Source organism: Oratosquilla oratoria, chromosome 11 (assembly GCF_046742065.1).
Source record: "Oratosquilla oratoria isolate Oo_2021 chromosome 11, ASM4674206v1, whole genome shotgun sequence".
NCBI classification, from domain to species: Eukaryota; Metazoa; Arthropoda; class Malacostraca; order Stomatopoda; family Squillidae; genus Oratosquilla; species Oratosquilla oratoria.
This window is the reverse complement of record NC_134787.1, coordinates 61,351,811-61,374,310: the sequence shown is the minus strand read 5'-3', so window position 1 is coordinate 61,374,310 and position 22,500 is coordinate 61,351,811. Positions and strand designations below refer to the sequence as shown.

Below are 22,500 nucleotides of genomic sequence, written 5' to 3'. Positions count from 1 at the left end.
AAGGGGGAAAGTGGAATGATATTTTGGTATATGGTAAAAACAAAATGGCTTAGACAACTGGCTTTCGCTTTTGGTGTCCCTTTTCCAAACCTCACCTCGTCTTCTTCGATAAGAAATCAAATCTCCGTTCAGCTTTAACCGCAGTACACGTTTGCAAGCATCATCGATCCTATTCCCACGAATAAACAAAACAAGTTCCTGCCCATACGTACTTTCATAACCTTTTATCTTATTTACGTTCTAATCCAGCCACAGTCCAATTCAACGATCCTATTCCCACGAATAAACAAAAGAAGCTCCTACCCATACGTACTTTCATAACCTTTTATCTGATTTACGTTCTAATCCAGCCACAGTCCAATTCAACGATCCTATTCCCACGAATAAATAAAACAAGCTCCTACCCATACGTACTTTCATAACCTTTTATCTTATTTACGTTCTAATCCAGCCAGTCCAATTCAACGATCCTATTCCCTCGAATAAACAAAACAAGCTCCTACCCATACGTACTTTCATAACCTTTTGTCTTATTTACGTCCTAATCCAACCATAGTCCAATTCAACCATTACGGTGTGTGAAACTGGTCCTTCACCACAATTTATATCAGCAAATCTAATCCCGCGGCTTCTCATAACCACGATCTTCTTGGCTTCCCCTCTCAGCAGCAGCAGCGGACCCTTTTTGACCTGACCTTGTGTAACCATGACAACACCTTTGAGACGAGAAGGCCGGAGATCAAAGACCGCCTTCTTTGACGCCGAAGGAAAATTAGCGCCGTGTGAAGGAAAGTGGAGAGCTTTGGGTTTGCTCCAACAAGTGGCTGCCCCCAAATGTGTGCGTGTCGTTTGTCAGGGCGTGTCATGTCTTGGCCAATAAGTGTCATATGTCAATTTGTGTGTGCCATATATTATTCTAGTTGCGGCGAGCATCGCATGTTACTCTGTACTCTATCACACAATGATATAGTGGTCTTGTATCTCTTCTCTGCTGCACACGTGCAGTAAACATCACGAATAAGGCTTGGGTGTACCACGTTATCATTCCAGCTACGACGGTTACCATACGTTGTTCTGATTTCTTTCACACAATAAGTGGTCTTTGTAAACATGGAAAAAAAAATCCATATTGCATATCCTTAATATTTATAAGACAGTTTGAATTTTTACTCACTATTTTTTTCAGATGGACAAATAAAGCGTTATTACGTCATGCCAGCAAAGGAGGTTTTAGCTCAAAAACAAAGACGGGAGCTGAAGGGATTGACCAAAAGAAGTTATACTGTTGTTACCATTCTAGTTTTTGGTGACCTAAGCAATATGCTGTAATGACTATCATTTATTTTATATCATTTGTTTATTTGTTTTGTTATTATTTGTCTGTTCATTATTATTTGCTTGATTCTCATTAATTATTAGTTATATGTCAATCTATTATTATTTACTATTTACCTGTTTATTTACTATTTAAATATATACCTATGCATTTATCTATGTATTTTATTATCTACATTATTATAGTTTTTATTTATTCATTCATTTATTTATTTATTTATCATTACTATGATATTTTCGCATCCGACCTAGATATGGACCAAAAGGTTTCCTGTCTGCATGCTTCGCCTTTGTAATCCTTTGTAATCCTTTGTAATGGTGACAGGGAGTGGTCGTCACGTCCGGAAATGGATTACAGTAAGGATGGAGCGAAACACTACACTACGGAAAGCTAGAAGATCATCCCATCAGGTACTTAGTGTACAACTGCGGGGAAGGATTTTTATCAGGATGTGATTCTGAAAGCCTGTTTCCTGTTCAAATGGAGCCAGGATAACCAAAAAAATATAGCTGGACTTAATGGATGTTACCCCTCTGGATTTAAGGACTTTCGTCGTATGAAATCGGGTGAGCGCTAGAGCTCTGGTCATTTGAACAATGAACGCGGAAAGTGGTAATTAACATAAGCCGGTTTGGAAATATACTCTCCTACTGGGATTCGAGCCCTCGCCTGAGCGGCTTGCTTCTTACAAGACGAAGATCGTACCATCACGCCATTGTAAGAAGCAAGCCGCTCAGGCGAGGGTTCGAATACCAGTAGGAGAGTCTTTTTCCAAATGTCAATTGACACAAACATAAGCCGGTTTCTCTCAGCTGAATAATATTGGCAAACGGTACATACATACATACATATACCAAGGCTTTTTCCCCCTTACAAGGGGGGTAGCCAAAAAAAAGAAGGCATAAAATCATTCCCACCCATTCCATCCCTGAATACACTCCACACCCCTCCACCCTCCCTCTTATCTTAGCACCTCCTGAATGACGGGTCATCCCTGCACCTTGTCCACTGCCCTGGGTCAGAAGCAGTGTCGCCAGACACAGCACATCCACAGCAAGGCCGCTTCAAACGGTAGCCAGTCAAAATATGTAGGGAAGAATTTCAGCCATGTACAAGATCATCGAGGTGGAATTTCACCAAGAAAACGGTGAGGACGATCGATGCTAAAGTAAAGAAAATCACCAGGATGCATCTCGAAAAATTCTATACGAACAGTTTCCGCTATCAACGGGTAAATTTTGCTCCCCTCTTTTTTTCATTTTTCGAAAACAAAATCCTTTTTATGCTTGGAGACACCATCGCGCCAAAGATTTGAAATCCTACAAATGATACAGGAGAGGTTTGAATAGGGCAACAGAAAGGAAGGACATCATTCTACATCCATAAAAGAATACTCCACTCTTCTCTCGTTCATAAAGGTGCTACTGAAACCTCCCAAATACTGACTACATCAAACTTAGCAGTCAGAATCCTACACGTGGTTCCCACTGGGAAGGTGAAACTGACGAGTATCGAAAACGCTGTAATAAGCGAAACGTCGTGCAAATAAAGGCTCCGTCCTCATATGGTGTTTAACTCGTCAGTCTTGCCGGTAACTGCTACTTTCTTGAAAAAGGTGAAACTGTATCATATCCAGCTAAAGGGGCTATTATATTGGGCTATTTTTCCTCCGACACCCTACCTCCAGCCTCTATTTGAATAACTAGAATATGACTTCACTTGCAGAAATCTAGACTTCTCTAAGTGCATTTCAACAGTATGTCCAACATACGTATAGGTTTACAACCTCTTAGTTCATTATTCAGCTTTGCCACATATGACGGAAAAATAATTTGATATCTGAAGATTTGAAAATTTAAATATTTTAACAGAGGTCATTTTTACTCACACAAACTTTCAACTGTTGCCACTGGTGAATTCCGTGGATGTCCAGTGTGATTCATTATGGTCTTGGATCACGTGTTTGACTCGTGATCGACAGCTATTTCCCTCCCGGATGAGAGCTCAGAGCTCATATATGACCGATCTATGGGTAATGCTGTGACCTTACACGCACACACACACACCCAACTCCCCGCCCACGAGAGTTGGAGTAACGATTCGCAGCGCAGCGATACTGAAATCATTTCAGCCCTGGGCGTAAATCAAACCCGGACCGCCGTAGTGGCAGCTGGGAACCTTACCAACTGCGCTATTGAGTCGTGCTACCTCCCAATTAAAATGTGTTAACTCCTTAACCCTGAACAGGGAACGTCCAAATTTATGATTTTGCATGGAAATTGTACCACTTCTGGCACGCCCACTTTTAGAAACAGTAAAAACCAAAAGTTTATGGGAAGAATTGCCCCAAGTTATTAAGTAAAATGGGCGTGCCAGAAGTGGTACAACTTCCATGCAAAATCATAAATTTGGACGTTCCCTGTTCAGGGTTAAGTAAAGACATTGGTTATGAGTAAATAATAAGAAAGTCAACGAGTCTCCTTGCACACTCAAGTGGAACAAAGTATCTGTTCTCTTCTTTCATCAAAAGAAGAGGAATTCTCTACCATTCACTATTGTTACGATCCCATTTGGCATAAGAATAGTATCTCAGCTTGAACCGATTTCAAACTATAGAAAAACTGTTTAGGTTTAAGCTGGCCACAAAATTGGAGCAAACTTTACATCCAGAAATGTAAGTTAGGAAGTGAGGAATTATTAGGTAAGTTAGAAAAACTGTTTAGGTTTAAGCTGGCCACAAAATTGGAGCAAACTTTACATCCAGAAAGGTAAGTTAGGGAGTGAGGAATTATTTGCGCGGTACCGAGATGCGCTAGACAAGATCAGAAATAGGGGAGGTGTTCCTGTAGTATGTGGAATCCTTCCGAGGCGTAGAGTTGGAGGCATGTGGCATTCCAGGGCTATTGCAATGAATTGCAGGCTGGCAAAACATTGTAAGGCTAATGGATGGGCATTTGTCGACAACTGGGACCGCTTTTATGGTAAGAATCACCTATACACAAGGGACGGAGTGCACTTGTCTCCCAAAGGATTTCGGCTCCTTGCTGAATCCCTTGAGCGAGAAGTAGGCATCCTACAGGGTTTTTTCGGATAGATTATGTGGGAGTAGGGGGGGAAGTATCGGAATATAGTTTAGGCAATAGAAACAACTTAGAGGACTGTACAAAAAATCACCAAAGCAGGTGGAGGGAAGATAAACTTAAAGTTTACTATACAAATAGTAGGAGCATAATTAACAAAATTTATTTGCTGCGAGGTAAAGCATGCGTAGAAAATTTCGATATTATAGCCATTACTGAATCCTGGATCAACATGGCTGATAAACATTTCCTTCCGGAACTCGAAATTGAAGTATATAAGTTTTTTAATAAGGATAGGGTCGGCAGGAATGGGGGAGGTGTAGCACTTTTCGTTAAAAATACATTAAACTGTATTATCAACAATTCGATTAAGGAAGAGGACTGTACGGAATCTATTTGGGTAGAGATTATAGGCAAGAATAAGAAAGTTATTATTGGCGTCTTGTATAGACCTCCTAACCTTAGCATTGAGCAGACTGATTCCCTAATTCATGAAATTCACAGAGCGTCCCAGTACAAAAACGTTGTAATCATGGGAGATTTTAACTATAGAAACATTGACTGGGAAACTTTAATAGGAGATCATGAAGCGAAGAAATTCCTAGATGTGGTGCAGGATAATTTCCTAAAACAAATGATTACCGATCCTACGAGGGGACAAAATACCCTGGACTTAATTCTAACAAATAATGAGCACCAAATTAGCAGCGTAATAGTGGGCGATAGTCTAGGCTTTAGCGATCATCAAGAAATAAGATTTAATATTATTTGGGAAAAAATAAAAAGTACAAATAACGTTCAAGTACCAGACTTCAGGAAAGCAAACTTTGACAATATAAAAACCTATTTGAAATTGAATACGAAAAACAATCCGGACGTTTCAAACATTCTTGATTCTCGTTGCGGGGCTGATAGTCAGAAGTGGGTCAAGGAGGATACGCATACCTTAGGTCAGGTCTGGGTCAAGGAGGGAAATACGCATACCTTAGGTCAGGTCTGGGTCACAGAGAGTAATACGCATACCTTAGGTCAGGTCGATTCGGGGCGAGGGCCCAAAAATCAGGTCAGTACTTTAGATGAAATGTATAACAATCTAACTGATCTAATTATCAATGCACAAAACACATTTATCCCCCTAAAGTCAATACGGAAAAATAGTAATACTCCCAAATGGATGACGGACAGATTGAAACATGAGATCGGAATTAAAAGAGGACTTTACGTAAAAATAAAAAACGGGGAATCACACCTTAGATCAAGATATAACGAAATGGCAAAGCTGGTTAAAAGGAATACACGTTCAGCGAAACGTAATTATGAAATCAAGGTTGCCAGTCAAGCAAAATCCAACCCAAAGGGTTTCTTTCACCTCTATAGAACAAAAAATAAAGAAAGAATAGGACCAATTAAAAACGATGAAAATGTCATGATAGAATCGGAAGAAAAAATGAGTGAGGAGTTTAACAATTATTTTATATCGGTGTTTACTAATGAGAGGTTAGATAAAGTACCTGACTGCGATCCGATTTTCAGAGGGGATGAAGAAAATAGCCTAACTAATATCAGCATTAGTAAAGAAGAAGTTATCAAGCAGATTGACAGACTTAAAGCTACAAAATCTCCGGGTCCGGACGAAATTTTTCCAAGAATGCTTAAAGAGTGTAAATTTGAAATCTGCGACCAGTTAACTGAAATATTCAATAAATCGGTAGACACTGGTTCTGTTCCAACTGCTTGGAGGCAGGCAAACGTTGTTCCTGTTTTTAAAAAGGGTGATAGATCGACCATATGCAACTACAGGCCAATCAGTTTGACATCGGTTATAGGAAAAATGCTTGAATCAATAATAGTAAATAGACTCAGAGAACACATTGAAGGGCATAATTTAATTCGTGATTCACAGAATGGTTTCTCCAAAGGTAAGTCATGCGTGACTAATCTTCTATCCTTTTACACTAAGGTATATAAGGCGTCAGACAACAATGAAAATTACGATGTTATTTACCTTGACTTTAGCAAAGCGTTCGACAAAGTGCCACACCAGAGACTACTAAATAAAATCAAAGCCCATGGCATAGGAGGAAAAGTGCTAGAATGGATTAGAGCTTGGATTAGTAACAGAAAACAGCGGGTCACCATAAATGGAATAAAATCTAGGTGGGGCAATGTTACTAGCGGGGTCCCCCAGGGCTCTGTTTTGGGTCCCTTGTTGTTCATTATGTATATAAACGACTTAGACGATGGGTTAAATAGTGATGTTAGTAAGTTTGCGGACGACACTAAAATAGGACGCCTAATTAGGTCAGGAGAAGACGCCCAGATTCTGCAGGATGATCTTAATAAACTGTTAACATGGTCGGTGAAATGGCAAATGAACTTCAATATCTCTAAGTGTAGCGTGTTAAACGTAGGGCTACACAACCCCGAAAATAGATACAACTTAGATAACACGTTTTTAGAAAAATCTGAGTGCGAGAGGGACTTGGGAGTTCTGGTGAGTCCGGACCTTAAAACCAGGAAGCAGTGCATTAGCGCCAGAAATAAAGCAAACGGAGCATTAGGCTTCATTGCTAGGACGGTAACGAATAGAAGTGCAGAGGTAATTATTAAACTCTATCTAGCGATAGTTAGACCCATCCTTGACTATGCGGTACAGTTTTGGTCTCCGTCCTACAGAATGGACATAAATTCACTAGAATCAGTACAGAGAAGAATTACCAAAATGATACAAGGACTCGGAAATTTGCCTTACGAAGAGAGGCTTAGGCACCTAAACTTACACTCTCTGGAAAGACGCAGAGTGCGGGGTGATCTAATAGAAGTGTTCAAGTGGATCAAAGGCTATAACAAGGGTGATGCAAACAAGGTCATCATAATAAAACAACAGGGCAGGACTCGCAGTAATGGGTATAAACTGGATAAATTTAGATTTAAGAAGGAAATAGGCAAGAATTGGTTTACAAATAGGGTGGTCGATGAATGGAATAAACTTAGTAACCACGTAGTAAGCGCTGAAACTATCAGTTGTTTTAAAAAACGACTAGACAACTTTATGGATGGGGATGACAGGTGGTGATGGATACGGAGCTGCCTAGTGTAGGCCTTGTGGTCTTTTGCAGTCTCCTTTATTTCTTATGTTTTTATGTTCTTAAATACAAACTCACTGATGTCTAGTGAGGAGATAAAGAATAAGTAGGTTCTGTTGGATGCAGGAGAAAGAGGCAAATGTACCTCTTGTTCTATGCGCAATTAAACATTAATAATAACGACTGATCAGCGATGGAGCAAGTGTGTTACTGAGTGGACGCCGCGAGATAGGAAGCGTGGAAGAGGGAGACCAGACAGAAGGTGGAGAAACGAAATAAAGAAATTCGAGGGAGTGACGTGGCAGAGGATGGTACGGTTGTGTGAATCATGGAATGCTATGAAGGAGGCCTTTGTTCAGCAGAGGACTCAGGATGGCTGATTTGATTGATTGATTGATTGATTGAATAATGACTAGTTGAAGAATGGACGAAAAAATGAGTGGTATGGTGGTAAGATAAACACCGAGAATCGTTGAAAGTTTTAATTACTGACGTTTCGGTCTTAACAGAGCCTCTTGGGGATGGTTTTATTAAGCTGTCCAAAACGTCCGGCTGGATGGTACTACGGGAGTTGAAGGGTACGAGAAGAAGGGATGGGGTGGGTTAAGGAAGGAACGCTGAATGATGCGAGGTATAAAATGTTGATTTTCTGACCATGTATGTACACTTTGAAGAAGCTCCGTTAAGAGCGCAGTGTCAGTATTTAAAACTTTAACGATCCTCGGTGTTTATTTCACCTCCCTACTACTCAATAATCACTAGACCAAATTCAACAAGGTGACGAGAGGGACAGTTGAGTCGGATGGTCCCAGGTGACATTATTGGAGGGTAAATGTCGCTGTGACTTTTGTCTAATTAAGATCTCCTGTTCTTTTGTTGGTGATGAGTTGTGTAAAGTGACTCAATGACCTTTCGATTTTTTTTTGTATGCCTTGACTAAAACAATTTGGGTTGTCCCTCTGTGTGTGTGTATGTCTGTGTGTGTGTACGTATGTGTGTGTGTGTGTACGTGTGTGTGTGTGTGTGTGTGTGTGTGTGTGTGTGTGTGTGTGTGTGTGTGTGTGTGTGTGTGTGTGTGTGTGTGTGTGTGTGTGTGTGTGTGTGTGTGTGTGTGTGTGTGCGTGTGTGTGTATGATGAGAGAACAGATAAATCAGACGGTGCAAGTAGCTGGCTATCATTTGAGAAACTTAGCGTTTGTAAGGAAATACCTTGATGAGAATTCTATGAGGAAGCTTATTTATAACCATGTGTTGGGTAAACTGGAACACTGCAACTCTTTATATTATGGTCTTCCTAACTACTTATTGAAGAAGCTTCAATTAATTATGAATAGAGCTGCGAGACTGATAGAGGGTCAGTCTAGAAGGGAACGGATAACTCCAGTGTTAATACAGCTGCATTGGCTCCCAGTCAAAGCACGTATCTTGTATAAACAGTGTGTTATGGTGTATCAGGCATTGAAGTTTGGGAGGCCTAATTATATGTGTGATATGCTCGTGGACTTCCGAATAGATAGTGATATAGCCTTGCGACACAGTATTGAAGTGAATAGACTATTAGAGCCAAGGTTTTATAGAGAATCTGGGCGTAGAGCGTTTGTTAATAGTGCCCCCCGTCTCTATAATAAACTTCCTGAAAATGTTAAAATGGCTGTAACTACGACCATCTTCAAGAAGAGACTGAAGACACACTTCTTCACTGCTTCGTATGACTTGGAGAATGCAGTGATGAAATCAGATTTTGGACTTTAGATATTCTACGTGGGGGGCTTGGAGAGCCGTCATCGGCTGAAAGCCCCTAGAAGCCATCACCTAAGTAACCTAAGTGTGTGTGTGTGTGTGTGTGTGTGTGTGTGTGTGTGTGTGTGTGTGTGTGTGTGCGCGCGCATGTGTGTGTACGAGTATGCATGTGTGTGTGTGTGTGTGCGCATGTGTGTGTACGAGTATGCGCGTGTGTGTGTGTATGGTGTGCGTGTGCATGTACCTATATGCCTGTGCTCAAACAAATAAAACTTTCCAAGAACAGAAAACCAATGGCAACAGGCGGAGGGGCACATGCTCTTCGATACCGACAAACACACAAACATCCCAATATATAAGTAGAAACGGACCATTAACGCTTACCTCGAAATAGTGAGAGTATGTGGATCTGGCGGTCCGCGGGAGTGATGAAAGTGTACTCGACCACCAAGTCCCGTGTTGTCCTTCAGGTGATGTCTCTGCTCCGGACGACCAGTCAATCGAGCGTCGTAACTGAAAAGAAAGAAAAAAAAACAAGTTATGACTAACGGGATGGGACATATATTTCGCTTTCTTCTCTTTCATTCCTTTGCCATTCTTTGTTATGCCAAGAATAAGTCGGGTGTAAATATTTGTTCCAGTTACATATGCATGTATTCCCTAGGGACGATGAAGTATTAAAGAGATTCTTGTGAATAATTCATTCTTAAAACCTACTATCGAATAAGAATAGACCCAATTCACTTTCGTGCATGGTGTCTAGCTGTCGCCAGACGATTTTATTCATCCTTGTGACGAAGGTGTTCATATATACATTCTGAAAATACATTACAGAACAATTTGCAGTTTACCCTACGAGTTCGGTTTCCCTCCTGATTTTACAATCATTGTTGAGTTTCACAGACTGATAATATAATCCGAACAAATATGATGATGATGATGATATGGTTTAACGTCACAAACTCCCCCTTATCGGAAGGCTAGGACGGTGCCCCTCACAGAGGGCTTTGTAGCGTGGAATTTAATGAACCATGCCCTTGGTTCAACTTCGCTGGTGGCAGGATTCGAACCACCATCCCCTCGACCTTCGCCGCAAGTAACGACGCCCTAACCCACTCAGCCAGGGAACAAATATAAATGAGCCTTATCGTCATCAGGTTGATAGCATGAATTAAGGCCACCTTTTTCTGATTAACACTTTGAGTTTGAGCGGTGCCAATGAGGTAGGAGAGGGAAAAAAATGACTAAATAGTCCATTATTGGTACACGAGCATGGCAACCAACTGAAAGTTTAAACACTCTGATTGGAACACCGATGACGTCACTGAGGTTAGGAAAGGCCACCCTGAGCAGGTTCCCAACCACCAAATCAAAAGTCCTTTTGTAAGGCACTCTCCTTGTCTTAAACAAGTGAGTTTGTGATGTAAAACCAAAGCATCATTATTCTCATCATCATCATCATCATCATTATTGTCATCATCGTCATCATCGTCATCATCATGTCACCGTCATCATCATCAGTCATCAATCACTGTCATCACCGTTATCATCAACACTGTCATCATCATTGTCATAATCAGTCATCATCACAATCGCTATTATCATCACCATAATAATCACTATTTATTTAACACGTTCCATCTATGCGTTCGAATGTAGGACTGGGTATTTACTTACGAAATTGAAACAGAAATATTATTTTCAGGAATCACCTTTCCAACCCTTGTCACAAGTTTCGAAAACAACCAAGGGACCGCTCTAGATCGTACTCGATTCTATTATTAAGTAAGAATCTTCCTCTTTTAAAATCGAACATCGTGGCAACTGGCAGCCACCTATATAAGCTACATGTGCGCTATAGTTACCTTTCACTCAAAAACATGCATTTTTCCTTCAGTTTACTTGTATCCACCTCTAAATGAAATTGGCATGGGTCCATCCCTTCAATTACTGGAAGTTTAAAAGCGGAGAGGAGGAAAAAGAGAAACGCATATGTAAACTGCGGTCTTCGGCGTGCCATCCACTTTTTCTTATCTTAACAATGAAGCCTCGAACAAAACCAATTTGTAGCCACAAAATAATTTTCTGGGTACAGTCTCTAAAGAATAACAAGTTATCAAATTTAGTGGATGAATTCTATGTACACACACACACACAAACACACACACACACACACACACATTCATATGCATACAAGTATACATACCAGACACAAAATTAAATACTTTAGTACATACATACATAAACGCGCGCACGCACACACACACACACACACACACACACACACACACACACACACACACACACACACACACACACATATATATATATATATATATATATATATATATATATGCTGGTACATTGTGACAAGTTGATGAAGGTGGAAAAAGAAGTCACGGGTCTAGTTCCGAGTTCCTGAGTTTATTCCTGACCGGTTTCGCTCTATGCTTCTTCAGAAGCATAGAGCGAAACCGGTTAGGAATAAACTCAGGAACTCTGAACTAGACTCATGACTTCTTTTTCCACCTTCATCAACATATATATATATATATACATATACATATATAATATATACATATATATACATATATATATATATATACATATATATATATATACATATATAATATATATATATATATATATATATATATATACATACGTACATACATGCATAAATACGTACGTACGTAAATACATATATACATACATGCATTCATATCGTGCGTTAGCAAACAGCAGGCACGGTAACAGAGCAAAACCTAAAGAAAGTTAATTATATATATAAAAATGAAAATGGTCAAAACTAAAATTTTTGAACGAAAGTGCGTGACCTCGACAAAAGGTAACAGGGGGTCATGGACCGGGGTGAGTGTTTTAACAGTGATCTGGCGCGGGGACGGTCTGGAAGAAAACGACTCCCACGGTTACTATACACAACAACATGAAGACTCCCTCGGGAGATTTTGAAGACTCTTTCGTAAATCCCGTGGAATTTCCATTTATTCAAAGCTTAACGTGTGACGTCATGTCGCGTTGCTTTCTGAGCTCCTAACAGAACTTCACGAAAATAAGGAGATAAATAAATAAATACACAAATAAATAAACAGTATTCGAACGTCTATAAATGTTTATTGTGACATGACATAAACGATTCAAAAATCTTTTTTGCCTTTATAATTGACCTAACGAAAAAGAGAAGGAGAGAGAGAGAGAAAGAGCGAGAGAATTTGACGACACCGTCGGGAGACTTTGACGACTCCTTTTGGAGACTGAAGGCTCCTTTAGGAGATTTTGAAGACTCCTTCGTAATACTTAAAAGTTGAATAACCGTGGAATTTCCGCGGGTCCTATGTGACATAACATAAACGATTAAAAAAATGTATTGCCTTTATGATTGACCTAACGAGAAAGAAAGAGAGAAAGAGAGAGAGAGACACACGACGGGAGAATTTGACGTCGGGAGACTTTGACGACTACTTCTGGAGACTAGAGACTCCTTCGGGAGATTTTGAAGACTCCTTTGTAATATGTTACGAAATAGCAAAAATTATATGTACTCTAATGAAGAGCGAGCGAAGCGAGCTACGCCATAGGCTAAGCACACCTAAGCACACAACAACATGGGTGTATCTAATATAAAAAAATTTAATGGTTGCTTACGCCGTCCGGTGGTAATTCGGTCACACCTTCGCGTTTGGTGGTAAATCGGTTACACCGCCAACTACGGTGAAGAAGAAGAACTCGAAGAAGAAGAAGAACTCGAAGAAATCGAAGAAGAAGAAGAGGAAGAACTCGAAGAAGAAGAAGAAGAAGAAGAAGAAGAAGAAGAAGAAGAAGAAGAAGAAGAAGAAGAAGAAGAAGAAGAAGAAGAAGAAGAAGAAGAAGAACTCGAAGAAGAAGAACTCGAAGAACTCGAAGAAGAGGAAGAAGAAGAACTCGAAGAACTCGAAGAAGAAGAAGAAGTAGAACTCGAAGAAGAAATCGAAAAAGTCGAAGAAGAAGAACTCGAAGAACTCGAAGAACTCGAAAAAGAAGAACTCGAAGAACTCGAAAAAGAAGAACTCGAAGAACTCGAAAAAGAAGAACTCGAAGAACTCGAAAGAGAAGAACTCGAAGAAGAACTCGAAGAAGAAGAACTCGAAGAAGAAGAACTCGAAGAAGAACTCGAAGAACTCGAAGAACTCGAAGAACTCGAAGAAGAACTCGAAGAAGAACTCGAAGAAGAACTCGAAGAAGAATTCAAAGAACTCGAAGAAGAACTCGAAGAAGAATTCGAAGAACTCGAAGAAGAACTCGAAGAACTCGAAAAAGAACTCGAAGAACTCGAAGAAGAACTCGAAGAACTCGAAGAAGAACTCGAAGAAGAACGCGAAGAAGAACTTTATTTTCCAAAAAAGGGGCGTAGCCCAAGGCGCGCAGCGCCCGCGCCTAAGGCGCAGCGCCGCAGGCCAAGTGTGAAGCACCAGCGGAAAAGGTACGAAGAAATCGGCATTTCTGGAAGTGGGTTACTGATGTGAAGAAGATTAAACCTTCCAACCTCCTACTCCGAAAATATTTACGAAATATTGCCAAGAGAATCTTTCCCAAATGTTAACAAGAGAATCTTTACGAAATATTACCAAAAGAATCTTTACGAAATAACGCTAAGAGAATCTTTACGAAATATTGTCAAGAGAATCTATATACATAAAAACGGAATTACGGAATTCTGACAAAAGAATCTTTACGAAATATTAATGAGAAAATATTTGCGAAATATTGCCAAGAGAATCTTTACCAAATGTTAACAAGAGAATCTTTACGAAATATTACCAAGAGAATCTTTACGAAATATTGCTAAGAGAATCTTTACGAAATATTGCCAAGAGAATCTCCACTCCACTAACATAAAAAGATATTTCTCTAATACGTAAATAATATTACCATGGAAAAAGAAAGTGGTGCTAACAAGAAAAAGAGAATCTTTACGGAATTTTGACAAAAGAATCTTTACGAAATATTAATGAGAAAATATTTACGAAATATTGCCAAGAGAATCTTTATTAAATGTTAACAAGAGAATCTTTACAAAATATTACCAAGAGAATCTTTACGAAATATTGCTAAGAGAATCTTTACGAAATATTGCCAAGCGAAGCGAAGCGAAGCGAAGCGAGCTACGCCGTAGGCCAAGCACACCTGGGTATATATCAATATACATAAAAAATATTTCTCTCTAAACCTTCCAACCTCCTACTCCGGAAATGAGTCATTACCGGAAACACTAACTCCCGAGTACACATCTGACTCAGACTCAGAGAATCTTTACGAAATAACGCTAAGAGAATCTTTACGAAATATTGCCAAGAGAATCTATATACATAAAAACGGAATTACGGAATTCTGACAAAAAAATCTTTACGAAATATTAATGAGAAAATATTTACGAAATATTGCCAAGAGAATCTTTACCAAATGTTGCTAAGAGAATCTTTACGAAATATTGCCAAGAGAATCTCCACTCCACTAACATAAAAAAATATTTCTCTCTAAACCTTCCAACCTCCTACGCAAGGCCCAACCCGGAAATGAGTCATTATTATTATTATTATTATTATAGGTTTATTCAACAATATCAAATACAATTAGACATACATATATACATTTTTTTAGTCATCACCGGAAACACTAATATTACCATGGAAAAAGAAAGTGGTGCTAACAAGAAAAAGAGAATCTTTACGGAATTCTGACAAAAGAATCTTTACGAAATATTAATGAGAAAATATTTACGAAATATTGCCAAGAGAATCTTTACCAAATGTTAACAAGAGAATCTTTACGAAATATTACCAAGAAAATCTTTACGAAATATTGCTAAGAGAATCTTTACGAAATATTGCCAAGAGAATCTATATACATAAAAAAATAAAGTTTTTCAGTTTTGAAAATTTCCTGGCGTTTTTATGGCCACCTTCCGAAATTTTATTGCCTTTATGATTGACCTAACGAGAAAGAGAAACAGAGAGAGAGACGAGGGGAGAATTTGACGATAACGTCAGTAGACTTTGACGACTCCTTTTGGAGACTGAAGACTCCTTCGGGAGATTTTAAAGACTCTTTCGTAAATCCCGTGGAATTTCCATTTATTCAAAGCTTAACGTGTGACGTCATGTCGCGTTGCTTTCTGAGCTCCTAACAGAACTTCACGAAAATAAGGAGATAAATAAATGATTACACAAATAAATAAACAGTATTCAAACGTCTATACAAGTTTAATCATAGGTTACATGAAGATAATCAAACGTCTATAAATGTTTATTGTGACATGACATAAACGATTCAAAAATCTTTATTGCCTTTCTGATTGACCTAACGAAAAAGAGAAGGAGAGAGAGAGAGAAAGAGAGAGAGAGAGAGAAAGAGAGAGAGAGAGAGAGAGAGAGAGAGAGAGAGAGAGAGAGAGAGAGAGAGAGAGAGCGAGAGAGAGAGAGAGCGAGAGAATTTGACGACAACGTCGGGAGACTTTGACGACTCCTTTTGGAGACTGAAGGCTCCTTTAGGAGATTTTGAAGACTCCTTCGTAATACTTCAAAGTTGAATAACCGTGGAATTTCCGCGGGTCCTATGTGACATAACATAAACGATTAGAAAAATGTATTGCCTTTATGATTGACCTAACGAGAAAGAAAGAAAGAGAGAGAGAGAGAGAGAGAGAGAGAGAGAGAGAGAGAGAGAGAGAGAGAGAGAGAGAGAGAGAGAGAGAGAGACGACGGGAGAATTTGACGTCGGGAGACTTTGACGACTACTTCTGGAGACTGGAGACTCCTTCGGGAGATTTTGAAGACTCCTTTGTAATATGTTACGAAATAGCAAAAATTATATGTACTCTAATGAAGAGCAAGCGAAGCGAGCTACGCCGTAGGCCAAGCACACCTGGCGAAGCCAGGTCCGGGTGCTTGTATTCCTAAAAAAAAAAAAAAATCGGAGATTTCAAAGTAACGCATGTCGAGGCTTCAAAGTATGAATCTTTTCTGTAAAGAGCGACACGAATCACTTTAACTTAGCTGCCGTAGGACTACTTTGTTCAATCCTTTGCAATAAACACATACATCCTGAGTGGCTTTCGTCCCTTCTGGTCCCCATAATGGTACTCTATTCAATTGCTTTTTATTTCTTTAGGTAGAAAAAATTTCGAAATCAGAGAGAGAAAGCAATGAAGAGAAATTTACCAGTTTAACTCATCTATGTGAATAGATAAACACAAGCAAAAACACGTACACGTACACGTACACACACACACACACACACACACACACACACACACACACACACACACACACACACACACGAGTACAACACATGATCCAAGACCATGGTGAATCACACACACGCACACTTGGCCCGCGCGCGCACGCACGCACGCACACACACACACACACACACACACACACACACACACACACACACACACACACACACACACACACACACACACACACACAAAAATTGCTAGGCATCATCAGCACAACTATAATTACCGGAAACATTGCAATTGATACTTCCTTAAACAACCTTTCCCCCGTAGCTCGAACAGGACTTTCTCTGTTAACCTAATTGGTTAAAAGAACGGGACACTGAATGAGAGAATTACTCGCAAAGCTTTGTAAGAGCTGACGCCGTTCTTTACTATATTAACTACTTCTTTCTTTGATGGATTTCCCTAAACATGAGATGGTGAAATTTAAGGTGATTAAAATGAAAATACAACAAATTCTCATTCAACTGTGTCCAACGTCGGGCTCGTAGTTGTTTCTATCCCAATCTAACTAACCCTAACTTAATCTAACGTAACGTAATCTAACATATCCTACCGTAACTTAATCAACCTAATAGCCCAATGTAATTTGATATAACTTAACGTAGTGTAACGTAACCTAACGTAACGTAACTTATCGTACCGTAACGTAACATAACGTACCGTAACGTAACGTAACCTAAAGCACCGTAACGTAACCTAACGCACCGTAACGTAACTTATCGTACCGTAACGTAACCTAACGCACCGTAACGTAACCTAACCCAACGCACCGTAACGTAAACTAAACCAACGTACCATAACGTAACCTAACACAACGTAACGTAACTGGCAGCACCGTAACGTAACTGAACGCACCGTAACGTAACTGAACGCACCGTAACGTAACCTAACACACCGTAACGTAACCAAACGCACCATAACGTAACCTAATGCACCGTAACCTAACACAACGTAACGTAACTGAACGCACCGTAACGTAACCTAACGCACTGTAACGTAACCTAACGCACCGTAATGTAACATAACGTAACGTGACGCACCGTAACGTAACCAAACGCACCGTAACCTAACCTAACCCAACGTACCATAACATAACCTAACGCACCATAACCTAACACAACGTAACGTAACTGAACGCACTGTAACGTAACCTAACGCACTGTAACGTAACCTAACGCACCGTAACGTAACCAAACGCACCGTAACGTAACCTAACCCAACGTACCATAACCCAACGTACCATAACCTAACCTAACGCACCATAACCTAACACAACATAACGTAACCTAACGCAACGTAACCTAACGCACCGTAACGTAACCTAACGCACCGTAACGTAACTAAACGCACCGTAACGTAACCAAACGCACCGTAACGTAACCTATCGCATCGTAACGTACCCTAACGCGCCGTAACGTAACCTAACGTACCGTAACATAACCTATTGCGCCGTAACGTAATCTAAAGTAACGTAACGTAACCTAAGAGGGGATTTACACGGTCCAACAGTTCGTCGAACGCGGTTCGACAGACACGTGTTTAAAGTGATGTGTGAACGGGGTATTTGGTTGTCGAACACGTTGGTTAAACCCCAAATACCCCGTTCACATGTTCACACATCACTTTAAACACGTGTCTGTCGAACCGCGAGGTTTAACAGACCGTAGCTGATCCCCGACAAATCTAGATAGAGTACGAAATAGTCACACTGAACACTACATTTATTCCTTATTCTACTATTTCTATATATCTATTTTTTTTTTTTTTTTTTTTTTTTTTTTTGCGACGTACAATTGAACATACCTTTGTCTGGATCCAAGCTTTCTCATACAAAACGTTGGATTCGTGTCCTTTGACGGAGCGAGTCCTCATACCAAAAATGTTTGGACTGGAGACTGGACAAGAGGCAATAAATCCCAGCTCGGAGATGCAGTCGTAGAAGGGATAGATACAAACATTCTACTTGCCTACAAAAGTGTACAGTCACCGTTTCTGATACTTGGCTTGGAGCTACAGGCTAAAATGTTTTGGTTGAATATGTCAATGCATAGTCCTCTATTATGTTTTTAGAGAAATGGGTACATATACACACATGTACATCCGCGCGCCCACATATACACACACAAACACATGCATTCACGCGCGCACGCACACACACACACGCACACACACACGCACGCACACACACACACACACACACACACACACACACACACACACACACACACACACACACACACACGACTCGTGGGGCAGTTGGTTGAGTTCCCGGCTACCACTACGGCGATCCGGGTTCGAATCCCGCCTAGGTCTGAAATAATTTTAGTATCGCTGCGCTTTGAGTCGTTACTCCAACTCTCGTGGGTAGGGAGTTGGGTGTGTGTGTGTAAGGTCACAGTATTACCCATAGATAGGTCATACGAGCTCTGGGCTCTCTTCCGGGAGGGAAATAGCTGTCGATCACGAGTCCAACACGTGATCCAAGACCATGGTGAATCACATGCGCGCGCGCGCGCACGCACACACACACACACACTTCTGACAGAGTTGCAATCTAATTCTCTTTAGCAACGCGTTCCATCTACTCCCTTGCCCTGCGGCTATTCTTTCATTTCATTTGTCGTAAAGGTATTTTATCAATTTCTTTGGTATCGCTTCAGCAGCCAGGGTGCGCTACAACATATTGTGAGGATCTATTCCATTTTACGACATGAAGTTGATTTCAACAACTTAAGAGAGCTAAGAAATTAATATTAATCTGAAACCTAACCTAACCTGACCTGACCTAACCTGGCCTGACCTAACCTAACCTGGCCTGACCTAACCTAGCCTAACTTGACTGACTTAACCTAAACATTCTGCATGCCGTAAAATGGAAAAGACCAAATCGTGATTAACTTTTTCCACAGTGTATGGCACTCATTATTCTGGCTACCGTAAATGTATTCTATTATCTTCTGTGTTGCGAAGCAGAGGCGATTAACATAATTACTGCTTATCTGGGACAATTGCAATGTCAGCGGCAGCACAGCTAATGAACGAATGGTTTTGACGGGCGTATTTAACCATTTTACGGGATAATTACTCTCGTTTTTCTTCGACGAAATTGTTCCAATAACATCTTTTCTGTATGCATAATGAAAGGACTGGCAGTTCAGAAAATAACTCATAATTCCCCTCACAAAAGGTCAGAACAATATATATGTACCACTTAATATAATTTCAATATGTTTTTTTTTTATCGAAAATGCATGAATGAAAATTGAGAAAAGTTATATGTGGTACATCAAAAAAGGTGCCCGCTACATTAATATAACCAATATAATTGGTCCAGTAAATGTTATAGTACAACCATCAAAGTGGAACAACTCATAAAGACATTTTGCATCGTCCACAGCGCAGTGTCTGAGTTTGGATTGATTTTACATAAAATGCGATATAGTGAATGGTTACCACTCTTGCCTTGAGCGTGGGAAGCCCATGAAGGGCTAAGAACTATTCAGTCGTCTATTTGATGACTTCTCAACTATTCAGTCATTTTTGATGACTTTTCAACTATTCAGTCGTCATTTTTGATGACTTCTCAACTATTCAGTCGTCTATTTGATGACTTCTCAACTATTCAGTCGTTTATTTGACGACTTCTCAACTCCTCTCTACAAAAGTGGATCTCAATAGGTGTAGTATACCAGCGCCGTGTTTCAATACTGCCACCTAATTGGTATGATAGAGCAGATTACCATGTTTTCAGACTCAATTCACAAACCTTTCGCACCATCCATGCAAACTTACCGAGCCAGATCAATCCACCATTATGAGAAACAAAGATTGTGTAGTCTCCCAATGGACAGCACAGTGGTCCTGCATTGATTTCTTGAGAAGAAACGCTTTTATAACACAGTGAAACAATACACTGGCAATACAATATGGATGGGAGCAACGTTGGAGAACTGATCGTACGGTGTGATCTTCACTTTATACAAGAGAAGTCATTAAGATGTACCAAAGAACATGAAAATCAACCTGCCCAACCCCCTAATATATTCTTAGGGCCCGTCCAGACGATGGAGCATTGCCTGCGTCCACAAGCGAGCATTTTGCCTGTTAACAAGTTTACTGCCAGTACCCGCTAAACCACGGGCAAGGTGCCCGTGTTGGTTGTTTAGCGAAAGCACCAGACACTACCCGTGGCCGGTAATATGACGTCGCTGCCAGACACACGAGGAAGGGGCAGAGGTTGTCATTATTCACTCTAATGTTTGAGAAACATGTTCGCCTCTGTTCCCGCTATAGATCAATGGTCGAGACCTCACAATCTACATTTATTAGAACTTTATCGGCAACACCCTTGCCTTTGGAATGTAAAACTGAACAGAGACAAACGAGCAGCAGCCCACAATTCCACGTCAGACGATATGAAGAAAATTGGTGTGTCCGTGACAGCAGCCGAAATAAGAAGAAAATAGACATAATCCGGAATCAACATAGACGAGAAATGCATAAAACACAAAAAATCAGGGGCTGCTAGTGAGGGCTTATGCACTCCAACATACTGGTAGTAGAAGTACGTAGGACAGAATGAGTGCAACGGTGGTGAGGTAAACGCCAAAAACCGTTACAAAGGATTACAAAGGCGGAGCATACCGACAGGAGACCTTTTGATCCATATCTAGGTCGGATGCGAAAAAAATCATAATAAAAAAAAAAAAACCTATAATAATGTAAATAACAAATAAAATACATAAATGAATGCATAGGTGTAGTTAGATAATAAACAAACAGGAGTTTTGTTACTGACGTTTCGTCCTAGAAGGACTTCTTCTTTGAAGATGTCTGACGTTTCGTCCAAGAAGGACTTCTTCTCGTACTGCACATAGTCTTCAGGTCCTGCCTGAAGGACCACGGGTTTTGGCTGTGTCCGGGTTTGATTGGGCCAGCTCGGCACAGTGTAGACAACACTACAGTTATGCCTGTGATTCACCATGGTCTTGGATCACGTGACTCGTGATCGACAGTTATTAACCTCCGTGATGAGAGCTCAGAGCTCGCATGACCGATCTATGGGTAATACTGTGACCTTACACGTACACACTCACCCAACTCCCCGTCCACGAGAGCTGGAGTAACACCCCGCAACAAAGCGATACTGAAATTATTTCAGCCCTGGTTGGGGGGAGTCGAACCCGGACCTCCGTGGTGGGAGGCGAGAACTCTAACCACAGCGCCACGAGTTGGTTACTTTACTGATTAGTGGGCAGTGTCCGTAGAGATCTGGACGGCCTTGTAGGAAGTTAGGTCGGGCAATATATATCAACAGGCTAAGATAGAAATTAGTTACTCGTAGTTCCAATTTAACCTCTTAGTATGAAGGGTAGTTTCGTCTTCTTAGCTTCCACGTATAACGTGTCATGTAAGATATACTTGGCTGCTTCGCGCTACTCAGCCATTACCAACGGCCACATATTAACTGTAAGCACGAAAAGAGTGCTACTTTGTCACTGAACTGGATTGCTATTTGGCTGCACGTACATAATTACGCCTTCAATTTACCTAGCAAAAGCATTGATATTAACCAAGAAAACATATTTCATATTGCAAGTATGAGTGGTAATCCTTTTTGGACTCCATTGTGTGATTTGATTTTGTTGAATAATCATACTTCGAAAATGAGGACACGAATAGGAAGTTTTCTCGTGTGTTGTGCGCTTATAGGTTACAGGTAAAGACTAAGACGATAGATTCTGCCCTGTGTAATTGTGTGATATACATTAAACCTCTCCAATACGAGTTAAATATTCGCGCACACATCAGGTTGCCTGATACACGATGATGCATCACAATACGCGCATTACAAAACATAAAGTTACTTTTGTTATACTCCTTCTCTTTCACTCTGAATAAATATAACGTCACAGAAATCGTGATCAAGCCTGTTCACAGAATACGGGGGTC

General features: G+C 40.3%; 1 protein-coding gene across 2 annotated transcripts in view; it reads right to left on the bottom strand.

The window, feature by feature from the left end:
• Positions 1 to 22,500, bottom strand: part of LOC143029856 (uncharacterized) — a 454,511-nt gene that overhangs the window by 277,128 nt on the left and 154,883 nt on the right. For both annotated transcript variants that reach the window (XM_076192967.1, XM_076192968.1), the window contains exon 3: positions 9,627 to 9,755. In XM_076192967.1, the coding sequence (XP_076049082.1) occupies positions 9,627 to 9,755 (129 nt within the window). The remainder of the gene's footprint in view (positions 1 to 9,626; positions 9,756 to 22,500) is intronic.